At 40.3% G+C, this 24,504-nt stretch overlaps 1 protein-coding gene across 50 annotated transcripts in view; it reads left to right on the top strand.

Moving 5' to 3' along the window:
• The window catches only part of ANK2 (ankyrin 2), a 323,587-nt gene extending 303,230 nt beyond the window's left edge, over positions 1 to 20,357 (top strand). For 30 of the 50 annotated variants that reach the window (XM_004748037.3, XM_045085524.1, XM_004748048.3 and 27 more), the window contains 10 exons: positions 504 to 578; positions 2,797 to 2,928; positions 3,902 to 4,045; positions 6,394 to 6,679; positions 8,333 to 8,621; positions 11,510 to 11,593; positions 11,696 to 11,860; positions 12,894 to 13,076; positions 14,429 to 14,520; positions 18,087 to 20,357. In XM_004748037.3, coding sequence (XP_004748094.2) covers positions 504 to 578; positions 2,797 to 2,928; positions 3,902 to 4,045; positions 6,394 to 6,679; positions 8,333 to 8,621; positions 11,510 to 11,593; positions 11,696 to 11,860; positions 12,894 to 13,076; positions 14,429 to 14,520; positions 18,087 to 18,270 — 1,634 coding nt within the window. In that variant the 3' untranslated portion in view covers positions 18,271 to 20,357. Of the gene's footprint in view, positions 1 to 503; positions 579 to 2,796; positions 2,929 to 3,901; positions 4,046 to 6,393; positions 6,680 to 8,332; positions 8,622 to 10,913; positions 11,007 to 11,509; positions 11,594 to 11,695; positions 11,861 to 12,893; positions 13,077 to 14,428; positions 14,521 to 18,086 lie in introns of all 50 variants that reach the window. The other 20 variants (XM_045085498.1, XM_045085499.1, XM_045085507.1 and 17 more) reach the window with 1 other exon arrangement.
• Positions 20,358 to 24,504: the final 4,147 nt, after the last annotated feature.

Below are 24,504 nucleotides of genomic sequence, written 5' to 3'. Positions count from 1 at the left end.
GGCCTGATTTAACCCATGGTCTATGTCTCTTATAAATCTTGGATATGATTTCTTTCAGACATGACCTGGAAGTGATCTATGCTGCCACAGGCAATAATAGGAGGTCCTAACCCGTTACTCTACTTCGGCATCCTATTTATGATTTTTCTGGTTTTTGATGAACAAGACGACTGTCTTCTGGTGGGCAGTATTCTCTCAGATAATTTTAAAAAGAAAGTCCTAAGATTACTAGAAATCAACAACTTTTATAATATGTCCAGTGACTAGTCTTGATTAAAGAGATATGGAAGCAGTTGGTTTTCATGATTTATAATTAAATTGACTCCCCATTCCATTCCAGAAATCAGACAAACACACAATTTAAAATGATTTGAAATATAATAGCTAATTTGTGCTATTATCAAATATTTGGACCAGTGACTTCCTTTCTTTGGATGATAAGTACTGTGGTTGCTCTCCTGTCATAGACACCCTTTGGCCATTCTGTTTTTGACCTTCTATAGATCAACAGGATGAGCAGGAACGGATCGAGGAAAGGCTGGCTTATATTGCTGATCATCTTGGCTTCAGCTGGACAGGTAAAATTAGTGTAACTTACTTTTTCAACAGATCTTGCTTTGTTTAAGAAACACAGTTGCATCAGCCAAGTGTCATTAACAATGAAAAAGTATTTGTTTCCTTGGGTGAGACCACATGGAATAGTGAAAAGAATAATAAACTCTGAGCTAGAAAATCCAGACAGGCCTTCTGTTATCTCTGGAATTTAGAAAAATAGAATTTTAAATCGGGGGATTTTGAGAATATACCAAATGTCACTCTCCTCCTTTGGGAGCCATGGATATCCAAATTTTGAGGGGATTATTGTGTTTCAGAGTCATTGTTAGATGCAGTTGTCACAAAATTTAGTTGGAGATTTAACCCAGGTCTCCTTATTTTAGATACCTTCATTGTGAACAGTACTAAATGTGCTTTGGTTGCATATTGAAATACATAGGAATAAGATGTTTCACTAATTTTCTGAGAAATAGGATATTTAAGTATAAAAATTGCAATATATGTAAAATTATTAAAAGAAAATGAATTGTAAAATCAATATGAACAGAAATCCCTAAGACCCTTAACAAAGATAATTAATAACAGGGCAGAGAGAATAGTCATTTCCTCACTTTTTTTTTTTTTTTAGTTTTTTTAAAATTTAATTTAGTTTTATTTTTTATTTTCAGCATAACAGTATTCATTATTTTTTCATCGCACCCAGTGCCCCATGCAATCCGTGCCCTCTATAATACCCACCACCTGGTACCCCAACCTCCCACCCCCTCGCCCCTTCAAAACCCTCAGATTGTGGACTCTGAAAGTCCATAGTCTCTCATTTCCTCACTTTTACACATTTAAGTAGTTGTTAAATACTGATCAGGTTTTGTTTTTTTTTTAATTGAGGGATTTAGGGGGAAGGAAGGACATCAAAATATCCTTGATTGACTAATTAAATAGGTGACATCCAGAATTATTTATTTTGTCTTAAGTATGTGTGTGTTTGTGCATAAAATGTAGTATCTATGTACTTGTTGAAAATTCAAACCCCACAACCATACAGAATGGTAGAAAATTGAAAGTGTAAAGAAGTTTCTCATACCTGCCTCTGGTCTTCTAGCTTCATACCTCAAAAATAGCTGCTTCCACTTTCTCATGTATTCAGGAAAAAATATGCAGTAACCACATCTAGGTGTACTATTTTAAAATAAGCACAATTTTTCTCAATGGTATTCCTTGTAAATATTCCATCAGCATAGACATCTATCTCATTCTCAGAAATGCTATTTAGTTTTACTGTGTGATAGTATCATAATTTTATCAGTGGCCTTTATTGCTGGACATCTAGGTTGTTTCCTGTTAATGACAAATATTGTAGTGCATTGATGTATTTTCATGAGAATCTCTATAGGGCATGTTACTAAAAGTAGAATTGAATATCTGAATAAAGGGTATGTATTTTTTAATTCTGAAAGATATTTGCTGATTGCCATCCAAAGAGTACTTATTTGCACGCACACACACATACACACCACAGTGTATAAGTGTCCATGTACTATGTGAATGGTAGACTTTAAAGGAAAATTTTGTGGCTTTTTCCTTAGGTCAGTTAATGCTTCCCAGAGCTTTTATTCAAGTGACATCAAATTAAAGAAAGTTTATCCAACCAATGTAATATAACCACAGCCAGTCTTTATCCAAATATCCAGAAATAGGATTTACAGTACTTAAAACATTATTTAATGATGATTAAAAGTGAGAAAGTCTGTTACTCCTGTTCTCAGTAATTTATTTTCCATTATCTTGGTTAAGAGTATAAGCCTGTATTAATGGTCCAGTCTGCATTTTGGAATTAAATGGGCCTGAATTAGGCACGTTTTATCATCCGTTGCCTCAAATGTAGTGTTTCCACTGTGAATGTGATCAATTCCATACCTAGTTGTTGTTGTGTTTTTTTTTAAGATTTTTTATTTATTCATTTGATAGAGCTCACAAGTAGGCAGAGAGACAGGCAGAGAGAGAGGAAGGAAGCAGGCCCCCTACTGAGCAGGATGCTAGACAAATTCCATACCTAGTTTTAAGGAGAACCTCCACAGTTAGGGACAGAAAAACAAAGTCATCTTGAGAGTCACTTCTAATGCACAGGAGGAGAAAACGAACACTATTACAGCAATAGAAAGAACGCATCATTTATGAAATCACAGAGCCAGGTGTGGAGACGCTGAAGTTCTGGTGTTTATGGAGTAATATTTTCTTTTCTAGAATTAGCAAGAGAACTGGATTTCACTGAGGAGCAGATTCATCAAATCCGAATTGAGAACCCTAACTCCCTGCAGGACCAGAGCCATGCTCTCTTGAAGTACTGGCTGGAAAGGGATGGGAGGCAGGCTACAGGTAGGTGGGAGCTCTATGTGAAAAGCATTAGGCGAAAGTCTTGCTCAACAAGCCCTTTCATATAAATTCAGTAAAACAATAAAATACTGAATGCCGTTAATCTGAAATACTGCCATAAGCAAATGAGAGCAAGCTATGACATTTCTAAAATACGCATCTTGCGTAACAGTTCTTACACTATATTCCCATGAATAATGTCGGTTTAGGGGAAACTCTGGCTGCTAATAGAAATGTTATGAAAGACCTAAAATTTTCTAAATATCGGGAGTGGACACTGTTCCTTTGTCATTGTTTTCAGCTCCTGAAAATTAGTGCATTGCCTTCAGCTCCTACTCTCTTTACTCCTAAATAACTTAATTGAGGGAAAGATGTCACATAGATATGCTTTATAATGATTTGCATATAATATTCTGACCACATCAAATTGATTGAGAGGTGATAAAGACCATTACTTCATCTCATTCTTCCGCTAGTCTAAATTTGCTACTTCCTTTAGTGTCTCTCTGAAGATCACCTAGAGAGCTCCCTTATTTACAACCAGTCTACTGGTTTTTGCCTTTCCCTCTCTTGCCATTCTCCTAGGTAGGATTGCCAGATTTGGCAAACGAAACTAGAGGACACCCAGTTACATTTCAGAGAGTTAACAAATAGTTTTTTAGTATCGGTACCCTCCATGCAATATTTGGGATATATTTATACTTTATAGTTTATTCGTTTTATCTGAAATTCAGATTTGACAGTGTGTCCCATAATAATATCTGGCAATTCTATTTTAGAGCTTATGCCTAATGCTTTCCCACCTTTCTATGCATGTATCTTTTCTGTTTGCTTATGTTTTATAAAGACCTTTAATTAAGCTTTGGTTGTTTCCTATACAAATATCAAAATTCTAGTAAGACAACTAAATGAAAGAGATCTTAAAAACAGTACTTACCCCTCAAAAGTAATAAATGAGTTTTTTCTACTATCCCAGATACCAGTCTCATTGAATGCCTCACTAAGATCAACCGAATGGATATTGTTCATCTCATGGAGGCCAGCACAGAGCCTCTCCAGGAGCGCATCAGTCATAGCTATGCAGAAATTGAACAGACAATTGCACTGGATCATAGTGAAGGTCAGACAGTTTGTGGGTGTGGGTGCATGTTGTATCTGTGGTTAATTTGGGCAACTGGACCACATCTTCCCTTTTTTTAGAGGGCGGTCTGTAGACTTTGGTGATCACACATTTTTCTTGTTTTATAGGTACCCATACTGCTCATTCTTTGTTATTTCACCATTGTCCTAATCAGTTGGGACTGCTATAACAAAATGCCATGAACTCAGTGGTTTAAACAGGAGAAATTTATTTCTCACCATTCTAGAGAATGGAAGTCAGAGATCAGGATGACAGCATAGTCAGGTTCTGGTGAGGACTGTCCTTTGAGTCACAGATGGCTGTCTTCTTGCTATGTCCACACATGGGGGAAAGAGACCTAGCTAGACCTTTGGCCTCTTCTTATAAGGGCACTAATCCTGTTCCTGAGGGCTCTACCCTCATGACCCAATTACAGCCCAAAGGCACCTCCAGATATTATTGCATTGGGATTTAGGGTTTCATCATATGAATTTTAAGGGAATACAATCACTCAGTTCATAACAACATGGATGACCTATCCATTTCCCTTGTCTCAGTTCCTTGATGGCTTCTGATACTTGTGTCTGTTACTCTACATGAGCTACCCATTTCAGTGCTCACAACCAAGACTATATCATCACCACTGACTTTACTACTCCAGCGTCCTAACTTGAAGCATTACATTTACTTCCTCTTTTGCTTCCACACCAACATTTCTTCAGACCCACTGGGACCTCCAGCCATTCGCCCCGCCATCTTGTCAGTACTCATTTTTTCACATTCTCATTCTCATTTATTCACATGCTCACTCACTTTCTTTCTTCTTCCCTCTCATCTCTATTTTATACCGAGAATTTTCCTCTTCTTTCCAGCTTCCAGCATTTCTCTTCTCCTTATTCACAACTGATGACCACACTTCATATTTCCTAGAAAAAATGAGAATCATCTGAAGGAAATGTCCATTTCTTTCACAAATCTACCAACCTACATGCATCTCAGTGCCTGTACTCTGCCTTCTTTCTGCTGTGAAATGTCTTTGCTTTGCTAAAACTGTCATCTCTTCTTTTTTTCTGGATTTCATCCCTTTTTATCCAGTAAAGGACCTCATTGCTCTAGTTGTCCTCTGTGGCATTCTACAACTAGACCATGCTCAACAGCACTAAAACATGCTTTAATAGAGCCCATCTTCAAAAAACAAAACAAAGCAATTCCTTTCACCCTATATCCCTTCCTGTTTGTTCTGTTTCTCCATTTATTTTATAGAAAATCTCTCCAAAAATAAAGTCCAAGCTTCCTCTATCTGCTTCATGTCTTCTGGTTCTCTTTAGAGCTGTCTCTAGAGTCCATGCCACTCAGTCTTTTGTCATCACCACCCAACAGAAAACAGTCTCCTAAAACTCACCAGTTATTTCCTCATTGCCAAATATAGTGAGTAATTTTTCAGTCTTCACCTCATGTGCCCCTTAGTAATATTTGACGAAAAAATTAATCTCTTCTTAAAATATTTTCTTCATTCACTTTCCAGGATATCCTCCTTCCGTGTTTTTTTCCCCCAATTTTACTGGCTATTCTTCCTCAGTTCCTTTCTGTAGCTTCTTTTCCTAGATTTCAGTGATGGTATGTGTTACTGTTCAGTGAAAGCTTGTCCTATCTCCCATCTCTCTCCTTTTCCATAAAACCCAGAGACCTGGGCTCTCTGCAGTTCCCTGGGCACCCTATGTGTTCTCAGGCTGTGGGGCTCAGCTACTTTTTGTTACCTCCACTCTAGTGGACTCTTCTCCTCTCAGAGCATCAATACCTCAGTACCTGTTTCTCTCACTTACTTCAGGCCTCTGCTCAAAATCGTCTCCTAACAGGACTCTTTCCTGACCAATCTATCTAACACACTAGCCCTATTTGCTCTGTACTTTTACCCTGATTTCTTTTTCTTCTAAAATATGTCATAAATTTGTATCTGCAGAAATAAAAGTTCAGTGAGGACTTGTTCATTGCTTCATGTCTAACATCCTAAACAGCACCTACTATGCTGTCGATACTCCATATAGATCTGTTGAGTGAATAAATAAATAGATGCACGTCAGCCATACCTCTGCCAAAAATTTTTCAGGGGCTCCTCATTGCCCTGGATATTGTAAAATTCCTTAGCCTGGCTTGAGAAATGCTGTGTGAAAAGGGTACTCACCCCAGAACGTTGTTAATACAAGTCAGTACTTCCAAAGCACCTAGAACAGTGCCCAGTGCATAATCAGTATTTAGAATGTATTACCTATTGTTACTGTTTAATATTTACCTCTTTAATATAAGTGAGCTGCAATTAAATACTGAATTAAAATTGTTGTGCCCCACAGGGTTCTCAGCCCTTCAGGAGGACCTATGCACCACACAGCACAAGCAGAAAGAGGAGCGAGTTGCTTCTAAAGAGAGCGAGTCCTGCGAGCACCCTCCCATTGTCTCAGAGGAAGACATTTCTGTCGGTTATTCCACTTTTCAGGATTGCATCCCCAAAGTAGAGGGGGACAGCTCAGCAACAGATCTCTTTCCCCAGACTCACAAGGAGCAAGCCCAACAGGATTTCTCAGGGAAAATGCAAGAACGGCCTGAAGAGTCATCTCTCGAGTGTCAGCAGGAGTACTTGTGAGTTTCAAAAGAAAAGCCTGTCATGTGCAATTCCAAGGAACAAGCCCGTGTGACAGGAGTGCCAGGCATATACTGCTGTGAATTATTTTCAGATAGTTTGCAAAGAACCCCACCGATAACAAGGGCCAGAACTACAGACAAAGAGCAAACGATCTGAGACAGAATTGTGACAGCATTGTGTGGGAGGCCTGCTTGCACCAACTTCCTGTTCTGTGACCTTGGGCAAGTCCCAAAGCCCTTTTGGTTTCTGTTTTCACATCTTTAAATTAGAGTAATATGCACCATATTCATCTCATAGGGTCACAAGTCAAGGACGTGCCCGTGAAAGCGTTGTTTCAACTATACAATTTCACGTGAACCTCATTCTTATTGCTTGTAAGAGTCCTGCCCCTCAGACAGGACTGAAATGCTCTGGTATGTGCCAGTTGTCCCATAGCCCGTTCAGAGCGTGAAAAGTCAGTGTAGGTGAAACAGCCCTCGGTATGTTTCTCCAGAGTGGTGGGGTGGCTAAGAGTAGAATTGGAAACACAGCAGAGATGATTCACACAGAATAAAAGACCATTAAAATAAGGTGGGGTGTGGTCAGAGTGGGACTAAAGAGAAGTTTCCCAGAGAGCTTCTGGTGAAAGGAAACGACGGAGCAGGCAGCTCAGAACTCAAGTTCTGGCCTTTCTAGAAGCGAAGGAGAAAGAGAGTTGTTTGAACGGCACTTGCTATTTAGAGGAAGAAAACAGATCTTGCAAAAGGCAAATGCGTCCCCTGAAATCCGAGACTAGTGTGTCAGGAGATTGCGTCATAGCATGGCTCTTGTCATTAAGTGAGCTTTGTGCTGGGGTCACTGGAACTTAAGAAGAGGGTGAAATGGGTAAGAAAACCAGCCCTTTTTCCACTGAGCTACCACCTGCCAACCACCTTTAGATTTTAGGGGAGAGCAGAAAGAAGAGAGGAGAAAAAAAGGAAAAGGTAGGAAGCAAAGAGGGCATATCAGAGAGGCACTCTGGGCACTTAACATCTGTGGAGCGACAGAAATTTGCAATAAGTTAAACAGAAAAAGCAGAAAATTCTCTTACTTAGAAAATGAGATTACAAAGATTGCCTTGGAGTAACTCCAAATTACATCAGTAGAAAAAGTTTTAACTAGGTCTCTCCATCAAGTAATACAGTTTTCCAGAGGTATTGTAAGACTCCCTCTCTATTTACAATTATGATAGAGATACTAACATGCGGTTTGTATATTGGTTCTTAAAATTTTTTTCCCAAACTTTGATTCTTGTCTTGAAAGCCTTATTATCTACAGAACTTTTTCATATAAACCTCCTCAAATATTCAAGATCCCCTTGAGTTATCAAAGAAAAGATGAAATTATAATTTATATACTTTGTGGGGATTAGGAAATGGTAATACATTTTGGGATAATTTTTATCTTTAGAATACATCTTTCCCTGTCAATGCTAGATCAATGATCTGTAACTCTATACGATATGTTACATATGATTTTTATTCAAATTTCCTTTCTTGGCCACATCTACAAAACTTATTTTAACTTCCATGGACCATGAAGATAAATTCCATTTTCCTTCTAATTCTCTTGCTTTGGGAGTAGGAAGAATGTGTATACTCTTCTGGTATAGCTTGGCTTTTCCATTTCAGTGTGACAACCCCAGGGACGGAAGTGTCAGAGACTCAAAAGGCCACGGCTGTAACTGGCTCTCCCAGCAAGACCCCTGAGGAAATTAGGACCCCTCCTGAGGAGGAGAGGCCATACCTCCAGACCCCAACATCTAGTGAGCAGGGAGACTCTCCCATCATACAAGAACCTGAAGAAGCCCCAGAACATGCGGAGGAGAGTTCTCAGAAAACCAGCCTTGTGATTGTGGAGTCTGCTAATAACCAGCCCCAGGATCTTGAAAGGCTCAATGAAGATGAAGCTTTCCATAAGGTAAGAATCTCTTCGTTTTCCTTGCCATAGGAAGCAAAGCTACAAACCTTCCCCAGTTTCCACTTCTCTACTGGCTTATTTTTTTCCCTGAAAAAAGTTAACCTGGGTCATGTGAACCCCTCAATCCCTTTTAAAACCTGGGACCAACCAGAGAATCTAGAAAAAAAAAATGATACACATTCTAATTCTAGCTATTTGACTACGAGCTGTAATTTTACAACTGAAAAACCTTTTGCTAAGGAAAATGAACACTGGGATGAATCAAGATACCCGATAGAGCTTTTCAAAATTGATAACCACAGGGGTGCAGACTAGTGGGAGGGATTCGCGGGGCCTCAGGTAGATGCCAGCCACGGCATCTTGTGGGAGCCAGACTCCGGGTAGATCTGCCTGTGCCATCAAACGATGAGCAGGCAGACTGTGGCTGTCCCGTGGGGCTTACCTCCCCAAACAAGTTTTTCTTGTTAAAGGAAAAATTATTTCCAAAATAGATCTCCTTATGTCTGTTTTAAGAAGGACTTTGAAAAGGGACATGGTACGTAAACTTACTGCTAATTCAGAACATCAGAATCCCTGACTGGGGCAAGAGTTGACGTCACACTCTTTCCTTTGTCCTTACGTGAGTTTTGATGTTGCGAAGAAGGGTGGAGACCGTCTTAAGAAATTCATTTAAACCGTTTCTTCTCAAAAGGCATTCTAAACTGTTCATATCCCTCAGCATTAATGGCGGTGGTTTGAGCCCTCCTCAGAGCTCCTGAATCAAAATGACTCTCAGGGAGGGAAGCAGGACCCAGAATCTGTTTGCATTAAACGTAATTTAATATAAATTAAATCATATATTTTTCCTTTCGGAATTCAAAAACATTTTCTACCTCAAAGTGTTTTTGAAGCATTAATATATGTCTTAGTAGTAAAGAATGAGTTATATAAAAGAACTGAAACTTTTTGGGGAAACAAGTGATACAACTTATCTGCGGGCTTAAGGCCTACATTTATTTTGGTTCACTATGAGGATGACATCTGCTAGCAGGATTTGTCTAAAATCATAACTATAATTAGGAGAGGTTCAGGCAAATGAGAACTATGTCCCAATTTTGGCAGTTACCTTAAATAATAAATTCATCCCATGAATGGAATTTTATTTTAAGTTTACTTTTGCACAGAATTATTCATCTCCCAAGTTCTTGGCTTAAATGAATTCTAGTAAAAGTGTTTCAAAGATGCTATCTGGACTTAGAAGTTAATGAAATTGAGCCTAAGAATCCAGTGGCTAAATGAAGTATAGATTTCAAACAATTATCTGCATAATTCATTTATTTTTTTCAATGCACATAAATAAATTTTGATAAGTCCTTCTGTATTCCACTTTACACAGGTCTGTTCCATTTATTCTTAATGAATATCCAGTTACCTCTGTGATGCTTCTTATTTTGACTCTTAACTTCTCATGACCTTATCTTGAGGATCCAATTTCAGTCACTTTTCGTGCTGATCATATTTCTAGGTGGCAGATTCCCGAATGTTTTTAAAGTAAAATTTGCTTAAAATTTTACAGATCTTCCTTTCGTGGAAAAGCATGTAGAAATACATCAGGTATTTAAAAATATGTCGAAAAAATTTCATTGAGTCTTCTTTAAAAAAAAAAAATCATCCTATTAGGAAAGTGATTTGATAGAATGCTCCTGAGATATGTGTTCTAATCTAAAATTATGTCTTCAGCTCCATCTCTGACTCTGGCCCAGACCCATAACATCAGACTGGCCAGTCCATCTTAACTTCTCTGCAAAATGAGTCTAGTATTCATAGGCTGCCTTTTTTGTTGCCAGGGAGATGCTCCACTGGCTAGATAACAGCTACTGGGAAATTGTGGCTTTTTGCAAAAGTTCTGCTGCAAGCTTAAGTTATTTCTATACCTCTGAGTTAATCATTCCAAGCCTAAAGCCTGAGTGTAAGTGGCTTATAAATGTTTTTTTGTGTTGCTTGAGTTCTGTGTTTATATCTGGTGGTTTATCAGGAGTTTAAGTCCAAGCAGTGATGTGGACAAGCTGCACATTTCTTCTGACAGATTTTGACAGATGGGCACTCAGACAGCTTTCAGAATTCCAAAATTTTTTTTTCATTCATTGAACAAAAAATCTATTTTCTTATATACACCTGTTTGCCCTGCTGGCTTTTCCACCAAAGCCTCCAGGAATGAGACTTTCAGAAAACAAGTGTGAACTAAAGCAGAAACCAGTAGTGAAGACATTCCTTAGCTTGTTAAACAAAACCATGCTTCCATGCTTCCACCAGGAGCTAACAGAGGAATTAGGTGAGCTGGAGGCCAGCTCAGATGAGGAGGCGATGGTAACTACCAGGGTTGTCCGCCGACGAGTGATTATTCAGGTAATAGCTGTTACGTTACTGCACGTCCGGGACACTTCTGTCCCCATAACCCTTAGAGAGTGATAGACCTGGAGCAATGAGGGCTCGGCATGCTCTTCAGGGAGTGCATGGCCATTCAAAAGCAGATCCCTAACTCTCCTAAGTTTGGTTTGTTATAAAAAACAATGCAGTGGTGATGACGTTGGCAGCCCACCTCGAGAGAGCAAACAGCTAGAGTGAGAGCGCTTCTTCCGTTCTGCCCACCTCACCTCGCTTGTCCGTTTTTGTTTGTGTGTTTGTTGTACACCTAACTTTGGTCCAGTTCGCCTAAGCATGTTATCACCCGCCCATTTTTTTTTTCTTTCTTTCTTTTAAACGTACTACTTGACAGGACTCGGCATCTCAGCAGTGCTTCTCAGTAGCTTCCTTCATTTTCTAACATGGTTCCCATTATAAGCCCTTGGGAAGAATTTCCCAGAATCAGTGCCAAAGACAGAAGTGACCCTTTTCTCTCAACCATTTAGGGAGATGATATGCCTGACATACCCCCGGAAACAGTCACAGAAGAAGAATACATCGATGAGCATGGACACACTGTGGTCAAGAAGGTACCGTCCTAATGTGACTGATTTCAAACCTCCTGCTTAAAACGTATCAGTCCCCCAGTACGGTCCCTCAAAAACAAGATCCATGAATAAAATATCTTTCAGGTCACTAGGAAAGTCATTAGGCGGTATGTGTCCTCTGATGGCACAGAGAAAGAGGAGGTTACGATGCAGGGAACGCCCCAGGGACCCATCAGCATTGAGGAAGGAGATGGCTATTCCAAAGTCATGAAACGCATTGTATTAAAGAGTGACACCGAACAGTCAGAGGTAAGAACATCAGATTCTCCAACGTGATTTTATGGACAAGTGTGAAATAGAGTCAGAAGAGGTGGGTGACATTGTTTACCCACATTGGCCCCACAGCTCCCCATTACATGGCACCCTACTTTCAGTTGTACATTCATTTTTTTCTTCATGATTTTGTGGCATTTTAAAATAACCATCGAGGAGATTTGTAGCCATTGTATTCATGATCTCTGTTTGGTCTTTCTTATTTCTGTTTTCTGTTCAGTTCATGGTTGCGTACGTAACAATAGAAATCCAGAAGTCAAATTTTAAAAGACCAGAGTTCCGTCGGCTGGCAAGCAGTATGTCACAGAAAGTCCCTTGCAACTGTGTTGTGGCACTTGTTCCACAGACAGCGTGGCAGCCTCTGTAGGGCCCTGTTGATAAATATTTGATATTTAAACTTATGCATTTCAGAGTCGCTAAAGGCAGGGTCCAGAAATTCCCATTCCTCTAGTTTTCTCTTTCCATTCTACTCTCTTTGAGAAACATTTACTCTCTTTGATGTGTAATTTGGGACACCATCACTGTTTTGCATTCATTCACATCCTCAAAATGTTATTATCAGGCACAAAGTTTTTCCAGAAATCTACTTTTTTGGTTTCTCATATCTTTGAGAGTTTCTCCTATGGGGATTAGTTTTATCTTCTTAATGTCAAAGCCATTTAAACATGGAGGAGAGAGTTTATCAACAGGCTGTTAGGTCTGCATTGCACTGAGCAATTGGTTTCTTATTTACAAGACTTCCTGACGGGTTTTCATTCAGGTGACTCATGAGTTTGGTGCTGTGTACGTAGACTCTTCCACAGAAGCATCACCAGTTGATTACAGGCTTTTTCTTTCTTTCTGTAACTGCTTCTCTTTTCCAAAATACTGTTTTCTGGAAGACCGGTATATATCATTGTATGGTTTTGGGGTTTTTTATTTGTTTGTTTGTTTGTTTTATATGAAAGAATTCATCACTGTGACATTGTGGCAATCAGAAACCATGTATCGTGTGTCCTTCATTCATTAGGTAACTTTGTCTGAGCCCAGCATTTTGTCCAGTACCTCACAATTTCAGGCTGAACCAGTGGAAGGCCGTAGAGTCAGCAAAGTTGTTAAAACAACTATGGTACATGGAGAGAGGATGGAGAAACATCTGGGTGATTCTAGTTTAGCCACTGATCTTCCTTCAGCCAAAGATGACTTTGAAGAGGTATAGAAGCATTATCACTTTCATGTTTTTGTGTGGTGTATGTATATTTTATGTTTGCTTTGTGTTTAAAAAGAAAATGGTTATCATCATGTCATTCCATATGTGTATTCATGGAAAGGTGCAGAAAAATTCAAGAGAGTAGAATTCCTGTGTGAATAACTTGTACAGTGAGGTAATGTTTCCACAACTTGTGGTATTCATCAGTGTCATCTTAAATGCTTTTAAAAAGAATTCCCTTCAGCTGAATCAGAATCAGAATCTCTGGAATTAGGTCATGATTGTACATCTTGCTAGGAAGTCCCAGAAGTAACTTCCCAATTAATAAGAAAAAGAAATAAATAGGTTGCAAATTATCTTTACTAACTAATATTCTCAAATATTTCTGAAGATTGACATTAAAGAAGATTCAGTTTTATTTTAAACCTAGAAATAAAGTAAGTATTTGTCATTATTTAAGTTCTGATTTTCAGGAACTAGGATATGGATCCACAGTGACAGACCCACAGACCCTTACTAGGATTCAAAAATTTAAAAATTCTGAAACCGAAACAAATTTTGTAGCTTAGTAGCAAGTTAATTTGGTGGCAGAACTTAATATGAACTAATACAGAGCTATTAGGACTTGGAAGGAGTTTTAGTCCTCCCTAGAGTGAATATTCATATGGTTTGCTGCTGATATATGTATGAGTTTGATTACAGGATTCTGCCCCGGCCCCTTCTGGGGTATTGAAACATACAGTATGTATCATATTACCTTTCTAAAATCCAAAAAGAAAAAAAAATTCTGGGTTCTGAAACACATCTGGCCCCAAGGGTTTGACTAAGGGATTGTGGACCTATGCAAATATCTACAAAACACTTTTTGCTATTGAGCCCTTTTGAAGTTAAATGTTACACGTGTGTCCTCTTTTTTACCCACAATATACACCGAGATTGCATATGAATGCGTTGAGGTATGAAAGGCATACCTTATTTAAATACTTTTAAGGACCTTGGATAATCAGAAGATGAATTGTGTGAGTTGTACACTTTGGGTCTTATTCATTTGTTGCTTGTTTTGCCTCTAATCATTATAGTGATCGGTAGAGTCTCCACTGGGAAGAGAAGGGGTGAGGTGAGGAGCAAATCAGAAGTTGGTCAGCGCAGACGTTATTTACCTGCATCGTAGTACATGTCCCTCACAAATGGGAGGAATTTAGATAAAACTCGATTCTTTTATTTGATCCCGAGATTGTTTTTATTTACCCTTTCAACTATAGCTTTTTATACTCATTAGCGATTAAGCACCGGAATAGATTCTTTTTAAGTCTATGGTTTACAATGGGTTTTGTCCTGTTTTCTTTTTTCTTTAGGCTTTGACTTACACAGGTAGCCACATGAAAGTGCACTTCCCCAGTTTAGTAGAGAATGAAATCCTGAAAGAGGATGGATCAGTCATTAAAAGGTTTGGGTTAGCATGGGGTTATGCTTTGCCAACTAACACCTGGAGTTTTTTTTCCCCAATTTTAAGAAAATAAAAACAGCCTCTACATATACCCTAACATCCCTTGGGAACTTCCAACTCTTTCTGCATCATACACTTTTGTCAAGTGGTAGATCTGTCAGTTGTCATGCCTGTAGCGTCCTCTGGATGCTTTGAAAGTAATAGCAAAGCTTGAGGAGAACGAGACACCAGTTGACACAGTCACTCCCTGGGTTTTAGCAAGGCATCCATTTCGCTGAGGCCTCCTGGCTGGGATCTTCCATTGTGTTGATAGACTTGGAGCTCATATGAGGAGAAATCTAATCAGCTGCTCGCAAATTAATCTTGTGACCAGCTACTTTCAGTTCAGTCTTAGCAAATCATAACTGCGTGGTACATGCTTTGGGTTTTTTAAAAATCTTTTTTTTTTTTAACCTCTTTCCAAAAGCTTTAAGCTGTTTCATGATTCCGCATGTGAGTGGCAAATAACATGAGCATGAGTTTGATATCCCCAAACCTGAATGTACCTAGCAATGCTGAAACCAGGAACTCTATGAAGTTTAGAAAGTGCCATAAAAGCAGTAAGCACCTCACTTTTGTGCCTAAGAAAGGGGGCCAGCTGTGAAACTCCCTGGTTAGCCTGTCCCTATCACCTATTTGATGTATGAACTCGAGCACCCTTGCCTCTTGCCTCATCTCCTGGCCCTTCTCTCTGGTTCTCTAGCAGCACCAAGCTAATGATGCGCTCTCAGCTTCGCAGTGAAAAGACACAATGGAAACTCAAGTTACTATTGTGCTTTCCATTTCATTGTAAAGAAGAAAAAGATTGTCATTTATAGTACTCTACAAAGCTATTTTTAGCCCGTAGAACATAATAATTAGGAACAGTGAATTAAAGGTTCTGTCACAATTCCACACTCCAATCCCATGTGAACAGCAGCAGCAGCTAAGAATTGAAGAGTATAATTGCTCAGAGAACTTTAAAAATGCTATGTAAATTAAGGATAAAGTGCTTTTTGTACTCTGAGCTTTTAAGTCTGTTATTCAGTTACTCAGACAAAACCACATAAACCATGTGCACACCCCAGCATCATGAGCTCTTTAAATTGGACTACATTTAGGGACCAGTTAATCCAAAGTTCTCAGTCATCTCAGTTACAGCTGGTGAATTTGAAGCCAGGGATACAGACAACTCAATTAAATTCTATAGCTATTTAGTTCCAGAACTGTATTTGTCATGTATAACACGTTTATCTTGTATGTTGCTGAAGACTTTTTATCATACCCACTGCCCCCCCAAATACATGAGTAGATTCATTCCACTGCTTGAGTTATATGCATATGCATACTCACAAACACATTCATCTATACACATCTGCACAAAATAACCAGAGTTTGCCCTATGACAGGAACATCACTCCCCCACCCCCCTACCGCCCCCACCCCGCCAACCCCCACCACCAATGCAATGAAGGCTTCTTTAGCTCTTGGCAGAAATAATCAGATATTTGCCTTTTGGGAGATGCAAATTATGAGTGCTGAATAGTTATAAGTCTAATTTCAACCACTGGAACCAAATTTGATCTTGTTATCAAGAGGAACAAATTTGGTGTGCCTGGGTGACTCAGTCGGTTAAGCGTCTGATTCAGATCATGATGTCAGGGTCCTGGGATCAAGCTTCACATTGGGCTCCATGCTCACTGGGGAGTCTGCTGGAGGACTCTTTCTCCCTTTGCCTTTACCCTAGCTCTCTCTTTCTCTAAAATAAATAAGTAATTTTTTTTAAAAAGGAACAAATTTAAGTTTGCTTTCAGATACAAAATAACTTATGTGAGGGGCGCCTGGGTGGCTCAGTGGGTTAAGCCTCTGCCTTCGGCTCAGGTCACAATCCCAGCATCCTGGAATCGAGCCCCACATGGGACTCTCTGCTCAGTAGGGAGCCTGCTTCCTCCTCTCTCTCTCTGCCCGCCTCTCTGCCTACTTGTGATCTCTGTCAAATAAATACATAAAATCTTTAAAGCAAAACAAAACAAAATAACTTGTGTGGTGTCGAAGGAAAGGAGAGAAGTTTGAAGGAAGGGTAAGAAGAAGAGAACATGCGAGAAGAAGGAAGAAGGAAACAAAGATGCTCACAAGAAGGTTGAAAGTATTTTGGCTAATAGAAGTCTTAAAAAAAGATCAGGATGATCTTCAACGCATGGCAGCGTTAAAAGGTAGAATAATGGTAAGGGCAGAACTTCCAGCTCCTTAACACTAGGAATCAGTAAGAAAAATGCTGGGTAAAGACACAAACATTTCTCCGTGGTTTTTAGTGAAGATGCGTAACATCATGGTTACAGATTCAGGCTCTGGAACCTTTGAGTCTTGGCCCTGCTTCATACTAACTATGTTATTTTGTATTTGGAGCATTGCTTGAAATCTCTGAGATTCACTATCCTTATTCATTTTAATAATAGTGCCTGGCACATAAAAATGCTCACCACATAGTAACGGAATGAATAATTATGTTTAGAAGTAGTGAGAAGAAGAGAGGGTGTACAGGTTACAGCATAATCATTTTCAAGTAAGGATGCAGGAAAATGGTAGTACAAAATATCACAGTACATCAGAGCCCCTTTTGTCAAAGAATCACTAGTCAGGAGGGAGCCAAGAAAGCAGCAGACTCTTCAATGGCATAGAAGACCAAAAATGGGCAAAGTCTAAGGAGATCTGAGCAGATGGAGAAAGAATTTGTCTCTCGGTGTTTTTTCTCTTTCCTCTGTCTTCCCCACCATCTCTAGATGAAGTTTTGACACCTGGACAGACCCTCATCTCTCATTGGCAGTCACCTTCCTCTAGGTTGACAGAATAAGATTCCAGTTTTTAAAGATCTATAGCTCATGGAAACGTTTTTCTAGAACAGGATGCAACTCTAAGGATTAAGCTGGCAGCTAAGATGTTTTAAAAAATCAAAAAGTATTTTTCTCAGCCTGTCAAAAAGTACATATGGAATCCCTGCTTCAGGAGGAGCCGAGCTCTTTCTTTTTTTCCTTTTTTAAGATTTATTTTTTTATTTTAGAAAGAGAGAGCATGAGTGGAAGAGGCAGAGGGGAGGAGAGAGATTCTCAAACAGATCCCTTCTGAGTGTGGAGCCCAATGTGGGGCTCAATCCCACAACTCCAAGATCACAACCTGAGCCAAAATGGAGAGTTTGATGCCCAACCAATTATGCCACCCAGGCTCTTTCAAATCAGGGCACCTTAGCAAAACAAGAATGATTATACAGTTACTCTTGGAGAGAGTCCTATTAAAGCATGGTTTTAGTTACTTGAAATAGTTCTTAAGGTTTTAAAAAACATTCTTTATTCCGAAAGACTTTAAAACATTTCATGACTCATGTCAGACGGGAGAGGCCACGTTTAAAAGAAAGATGTGGAAAGATGGCTAGTGTGGAAGTATCCATAGGTAGGACAGTAAAGTGCTTTTATGTCATGGTTACCCCCATTCCAAAGATGGCAGCTGCGTTTCAGTGAAGAAAGCATAATTCTCTCTTGTCTGCTTTCCTCCAGGACAACAATGAGTAAAGCCAGTACACAGAAGAGGGCTGTGGTGAAGGACCAGCATGGAAAACGCATTTACTTGGAGCACCTGGAGGATGTACCAGAAGCACTAGACCAAGATGACCTCCAGCATGACCTCCAGCAACTCCTTCGGCGTTTCTGCAAGGAGGACTCGAAGCAAGAGGCCAAATGAGGGGCTGCCCAGTCCTCACACCAGAAACCATGCATTCATTCAATATGCAACTTCCCGTTTCATTAGCAGAGTGACCTCCCCAGCCTAATGGGATACCCTGACACTTCCACTTTTAGCAAATACACACCGCATTCTGTTTCAGTTTTTCCCCGTCCTCTTTCACTGTAAGCTGATTTGTGACCAAAGAGAGCATCCTTCAGTCTGGATGCTGTATCCACTACTTTGTTGTGTCTGTGCTGAACTGGGAACTGGCCACCTCCGTCGTTCTTTGCTCCTATACAAGCTTCACGAAAATCCTTCGATCAGAAGAACTTCACCTACAGACCTCTTCAAGTGATGATGTCCGGGAGTCCTTCCGAGGGATACCCTCGTACCATGTATATAGCTCAAATGCTCAGATGAACAACATATTAAAATTAAAACCACTGCCTATCATAACTACACTGGGCATCATGGAATAAAAGGCCTCTAGAAATTGCCGAACAATGGTTAATTACCATATTGCTAACACAATCGAGTGATAATACAGTTGGACTGCAAAAGCAGCCCTTCAGACCTACCACGTCCTTAGAACTTCCAGAGTAGCCGTTGCTCCTAGTAAAAGATGGTTAATAACCTCAAGGACTATCCTAACTAAGCACTTACTGCTGGTGCTGGCCAGCCTTGGTTTATGATTCCCCAACGGCCACACGAGGGAGGGGAGAAGGGGAGCAGAAGGCAAAAGGAAAGAAACAGTGAGGTATTCAGCGGCTAGCCACCACGTCCTGTGGCATTCTAGCATCTTCAGGTCTTTTAGATTTTGGACACATTGGCAGGGTATTTTAAAAGCTATAACTACTGTAGTTTTCCAGTTTTCATTGCTGCTTTAGCAAACCACGCTGTCTTATTGGTGGTACTTTCTCCTGGCCACTGCACTGTAGATAATCCATTGGAAACAAGATTTACCCCCTACGCAAAAGGTTAAACTCCTTCACCCTGTTGGAGTGGTTTTCTTTCCCCCCCTCCGGGTTTATATCTTCTCTAATACCTGCATGTAGCATTTAAAAATCAAAACCACAGTCAAAACTCTTCTAATCACACTGATGGTTTTCATTCTTTTGACCCTGAGCAAGCACTTTTCACTCTTCTGCTGGGTCTGTTTTTTAGCTTGCAGACAAGGTTGAGAAATCCTTACAAATTTGGTTTTGGTTAAAATTTTTGATTTATTTATTTGAAATCCAAACTCCCTTGGAAACTCTTAAGTGCATTTGTGCACTTTTTTGTTTGTTTCAGAGAAGGAACTTTAATCATCTGAGTGATTTCCATGTCCTATTCCTTATTCCTCTAGTGGTTGAAACTGTGTAGCATTTTAACATATATATATATTCACAAATATATTCATATAAACAGTATACATTTCGAATCAGTTATTTGTTAAAGAAAAGTATATTCAATGAAGATGAAATTTAAAAAAAAAAAAAAGAGTCTATCCTCCAGGGATTGAACATTTTCCAATTCTATCTGGTCTTTTCCTGTTGTGCAAAAATGACTCATTGCTCCGAAAGTCAAAAACAAATGTGACAAACAATGGCACTTCATCATTTCAAAGTAATGTTGCCAAGGGAGAAAATTTCCTGGGAGGGAGGTTTCCCACAAGCCAAATCTCTTAAAGCCTCAAACGCTAGCACTTTCTGGCAGTTGGATAGGAAATAAAGCTTTCTTTGGCAGCCAAAATGAGAGAGGCTCAATGGTGAAACTTTTTGAGACACGCCATGGCCTTCTTGTCAAAACCTTCACTGGAGCTCAAGAAAAGCATTTCTGTTGTGTTCTTTGCAGTGCAGATGACGTCTGTGTAACAACATAATGGTTATTCACCTTTTTTTGATTTTTGATTTTTGCTGTGTAATCAAAAAACTTGAATACTGTGAGAAGAAGTGAATTTTCAGTTGATGAATCAGCATCTTGTTCCCATGGTGATAACACTAATTGAATATATCTATGAGGGCATGTATTAGTTACTGGAAAAAAAAATACAACACTAACAATACATAGCTGCAATGTGTACAATGGCTGATTTAATTAAATAAAATGTACAAGTGTTAAATGTGGCAACAGTATTTCTTCTTCTTTACCACTTAATCTGTGATTTTAGGAGATACGATTACTAAAGCGATGACACAGATTTGAAGCCAAAAAGGGCACAAATCCCTCCTTTCCTTGTAGTTTTTATTCGGGGATGAATATGCTATACGGCCCAACACCGTATTAAACAGGGAGAGGAACAGAGTTTGTCTTTGCCCTCAAAAAACGTTTGTTTTTGTTATGCAAAAGGAGAAGATTTATATTTAGTTTTGGAATCGTTAGTAAAAAAAAAAAAACAGGGACTTGGGGGCCGGGAGGAAATGAGGAGAGAGTAACGAGGGATTCCTAAGGCAGCGAGGCCCACGGGGCGGGAGTATCCCTTTCCAGTTCTCATTTATAAGGCAGTGGTGTGCCGGAAACACCCCCCTTTGAGAACAGCATTTCACTGGGGTGGGTGGCAGTGTTAGGTACCTCATAGCCTGAGAATTAAACATTAAATGGATACGTCAGTATAAGTAACAAAAGGGCAGAAATACACAAAACTGAAATCAGTTGTTATTTGGAGAGGTTTCGGTTTTTTGTTTTTTGAAAAATCCCTTTAGTGCTGCTGTAGTATTTTTTACTGTAAAAACAGTACAACAAGGCACGGTTAGGAAATCGAAGAGGTTTTACATATTTAAGAATTTACATATTTAAAATATAAGGTGGGGCCAACCCTCCAGACTGAGGGATGATTAAGCACATCTCATGAATGACTCGAATTAGGTATAAAAAGGTGAAAATTACATCTAAGCACATTGGAACCGGCTTGACTGGAATTTGAACTTTGGTTCCTAGTGGTGTGATTCCATTTATGTCAGCATGGAGGGTCCGGGTGTGGGCAAGGAGACCAGGACATAAATAAAACAGATAAAGAGCATCTAACCAAGTATTTAGTGAGAACCAGCATCACTACAAGGTTTTCTTGAATAATGGAAAAAAGACGGCCAGCTTACTTTCATTATAAATGTCTTTGTCTTCGGTTGCCACTCTGCTTAAAAATTATACTCTTTTCCTTCAGCTAAAGTCTGATTTCTGTTTCTGATCTAATTAAAGCTAGAATTACAATCTTAGAATGAAAACCACCCACGTAAATACGTAATACAACTTTGGTTTCACTGCAGTAATGGAACATTTGAGAAAACCTTTGAAATATCTTCAGAAGAACCTTTATTCCTAACTCCTACACACAAATTATTCTTTCTTGGTTATCCTCAGACTCCCTGGGAAAAACAAAAGTACTCCTTTACTTTCAATAAGCTCCACAGAGTGGAATGGACGGTACATGTGAGTATCCCGTGGGCAGCGCAGCTCTGGTGGGCAGGAGCACTTGAAAGTGGTATCTGTCGTGCGCCAGCACGTCCCTTCGGCATGGGGGTTGTCCAGTGGGTAGGCCCTCGGAGGGTTTCGGGGAGGCTGTATGACAAATTGGCGAAAAAGGTGATCCCAGTGTAAGACTGGATGGAAATCAATCCGGCTATGGCAGTACTTGCGTGACTCTGCGAGTTGACCCTCTGGAATCCTCACCAGTAAAACAGAAGAGAACCACACCTGAGAACGCTCGCGCTATACCAGATGCAGGGAAGGGCAGCAGGCCCGTCCACTCCGTCATCCCTTTAATCTGGAGGTGCTGCAGGGGCCTACGTGCCCTGGGATCCCAGGAGATAGGGGCCTCTATTTGTGACCTTCCTCCTCTTTGGGAAGGCTGAGCCTCGATGGGGGAGTTGAAGGCCATCACCCCTAAAGATTCAGAAGTAGAGTTCACCACTTGCTCTTTGGCTCTCCCAGCACAGTTTTTGTCAGTCAGGCCCCTTAGTGCACTTCCTCCTCTGAGGAAGAATTCTTCAGGTTTTCTCTTTCTCAACAGGCCTTCAGAACTCAGTTCTGGTTTCCAGTCCTTCTTCCAGTGCCCTCCACATACCCTGTTTTGGTTCTCCACTTTTTCCTTTACCCTCAAAACTGAATTAGATAAAGGCACCCAAACTCCTCTACTGAATGTTCTCTACTGGCAACTGGTCCAGCATTGCTGCTGCAAAGATCCATGCTGGCGGGGCCCTGGGCTGGCCTAGCGGTGGGGAGGAAAGGAATGGCACTCTCCGCGGGTGTGCAGAAACAACTGAGGGGCCACGTTGCATGACATCCACACCGGGCCAGTCTCTTCTGGGTGTTGATCGAACTCCGCTCTGATCCAGACCAGGAGATAGAATATTCATGGCATTAGTAGAGCAGCACTTTCTGGATGAGCTGGATCTTGTGTGAATTTTTCCAGTGACTCACAAATATCTGCTACCTTCAACACCTTTCCAATCACACTGTCTCACCTCAAACAATCAGAGGGACAACTTAGACTCGTTCGAAAAATCCAGTTACTGTTCAGACTAGTCTAGTAGTTTCCTAGGGCTGCCATGACAAAATACTCCAGGATGGTATTTATTTTCTCATGGTGCTGGAGGTTAGAAACCTGAGCTCATGGTCTCAACAGATCAGTTGCTACTGGGGTCTTTCTCTTTGGCCTGCAGATAGCCACCTACTTGCAATGTCCTCAAGTGGTCTTTCTTCTTTGGGAGTGCATCCCCAGTGTCACTGTATATATGCAAATGTCCTCCTTCTATCAGAACCCCAGTCAGACTTGATTAAGCCCACCCAAATGGCCTCATTTTAACGCAGACACCTCTTTAAAGGTCTATTTCCAAATGCACTCACAATCTGAGGTACTAGATGTGAGTGCTTCAGCCTAGGAATTTGGAGAGGACAAAATTCAGCCTGTAACATTTGGGTTTAGTCCAAAAAGCAAAGCCCATGAGATATTCTGAGCAGGAAAGGATTTAATGGAGACAATTAGGAACCGATACAATTGTTGGAAGAGCTCTTCCCCCTTCCCCAAATGAAGGCAGGGAAGCTGCTGCTGCCTTGAAGAAACCCATGGTGCAGAAATCAGAGCTTCTAGCTGCCATGGATGGGTTTGGCTTCATGTAGCAATGAAGTTTATGCTTTTCAGGAGAATTCCCAGATGTAGCTGCACAAAACCGTTCACCTGTCTTCTGCCAAAGTCCTACACACTGCCCAGCCACCTCTAAACAAGTAATGGCTTTCCTTCTCTTTCTCTTTCAAACCTTCGGCAAACACTTGCTATTGGCAGAATCTAACACACAGCCCCACTGGAAAGGGATTCTAGAGAATATAGTTCTGAGGCTCTTCCCTCAACCTGCAGAGAATAACGTAGAATAGGGTGGAAATGATGCCAAGCTGGTAACCTTTAACCATAGAGGCTAAGTCACAAAAAAATAGTCTTCATCCATCCACCAACTCATGCATCCACGATCTGCTATATTCCAGGCATTGAGCTAAGTGCTCAGGTAGACTGAGGCCAAGATGACCGTGATCTTTACTATTGCCAGTCACCATTGAAAGTGCCCTTGAGATTTCTTTAGTTTCTACCCCAAACCCATGAAGTAAATACAGATGAGGAATCTGGGGAGCCAAAAGTTTGAGTACCTCTCCCAATAATGCAGCTAGAAAACAGCAAATCAGGGGTAAGAACCTAAGTAAACCATGTTCCATCTTTGAAAGAAAATCCTTACCCCTTGAATTTATAATCTTATAGGGGAGACATATGGAGTCAATGCCTTCATGAATAATTAATTAAACAGAGCTATACATCTGCACAAAATTAAACACTTTTAGGGCCTCATGGGTGGCTCAGTCAGTTAAGTGTCTGCCTTTGGCTCAGGTCATAGTCCCGGGGTTTTGGGATTGAACCCCACCTTTTACGCAAAGAAACAAACCCCGCTCTGTACCATTCTGATTTCTGTCCTCCTGCAAAATCTCTTCCTTTTTTCTCAAACCCACTTTCCCTCCCTCACCTACCTCATGCTCAGCCGATGACCTTGACTCTGTTTTATAAGAAAGTAGGTGTGAATGGGCATGGAAAACTTCAGCGCTGTATGGGTCAGCGTTCCCTAGAGAAAAAGAAGTAATAGGATGTATGTATCTATAAGGAGACATTTATTATAAGGACTTGGTGCATGTGATTATAGAGATTAAGAAGTCCCACCATCTGCAGTCAGCAAACTGACACCCAGAAGAGCCAATGGCACAGTTCTAGTCCAAAAACTGGCAGACCCAGACCTAAGA

Source organism: Mustela putorius, unplaced genomic scaffold, assembly GCF_011764305.1.
Source record: "Mustela putorius furo isolate JIRA1106 unplaced genomic scaffold, ASM1176430v1.1 tig00000868_pilon_pilon_pilon, whole genome shotgun sequence".
Taxonomy (NCBI): domain Eukaryota; kingdom Metazoa; phylum Chordata; class Mammalia; order Carnivora; family Mustelidae; genus Mustela; species Mustela putorius.
This window is presented reverse-complemented; position numbering and strand designations above follow the sequence as displayed.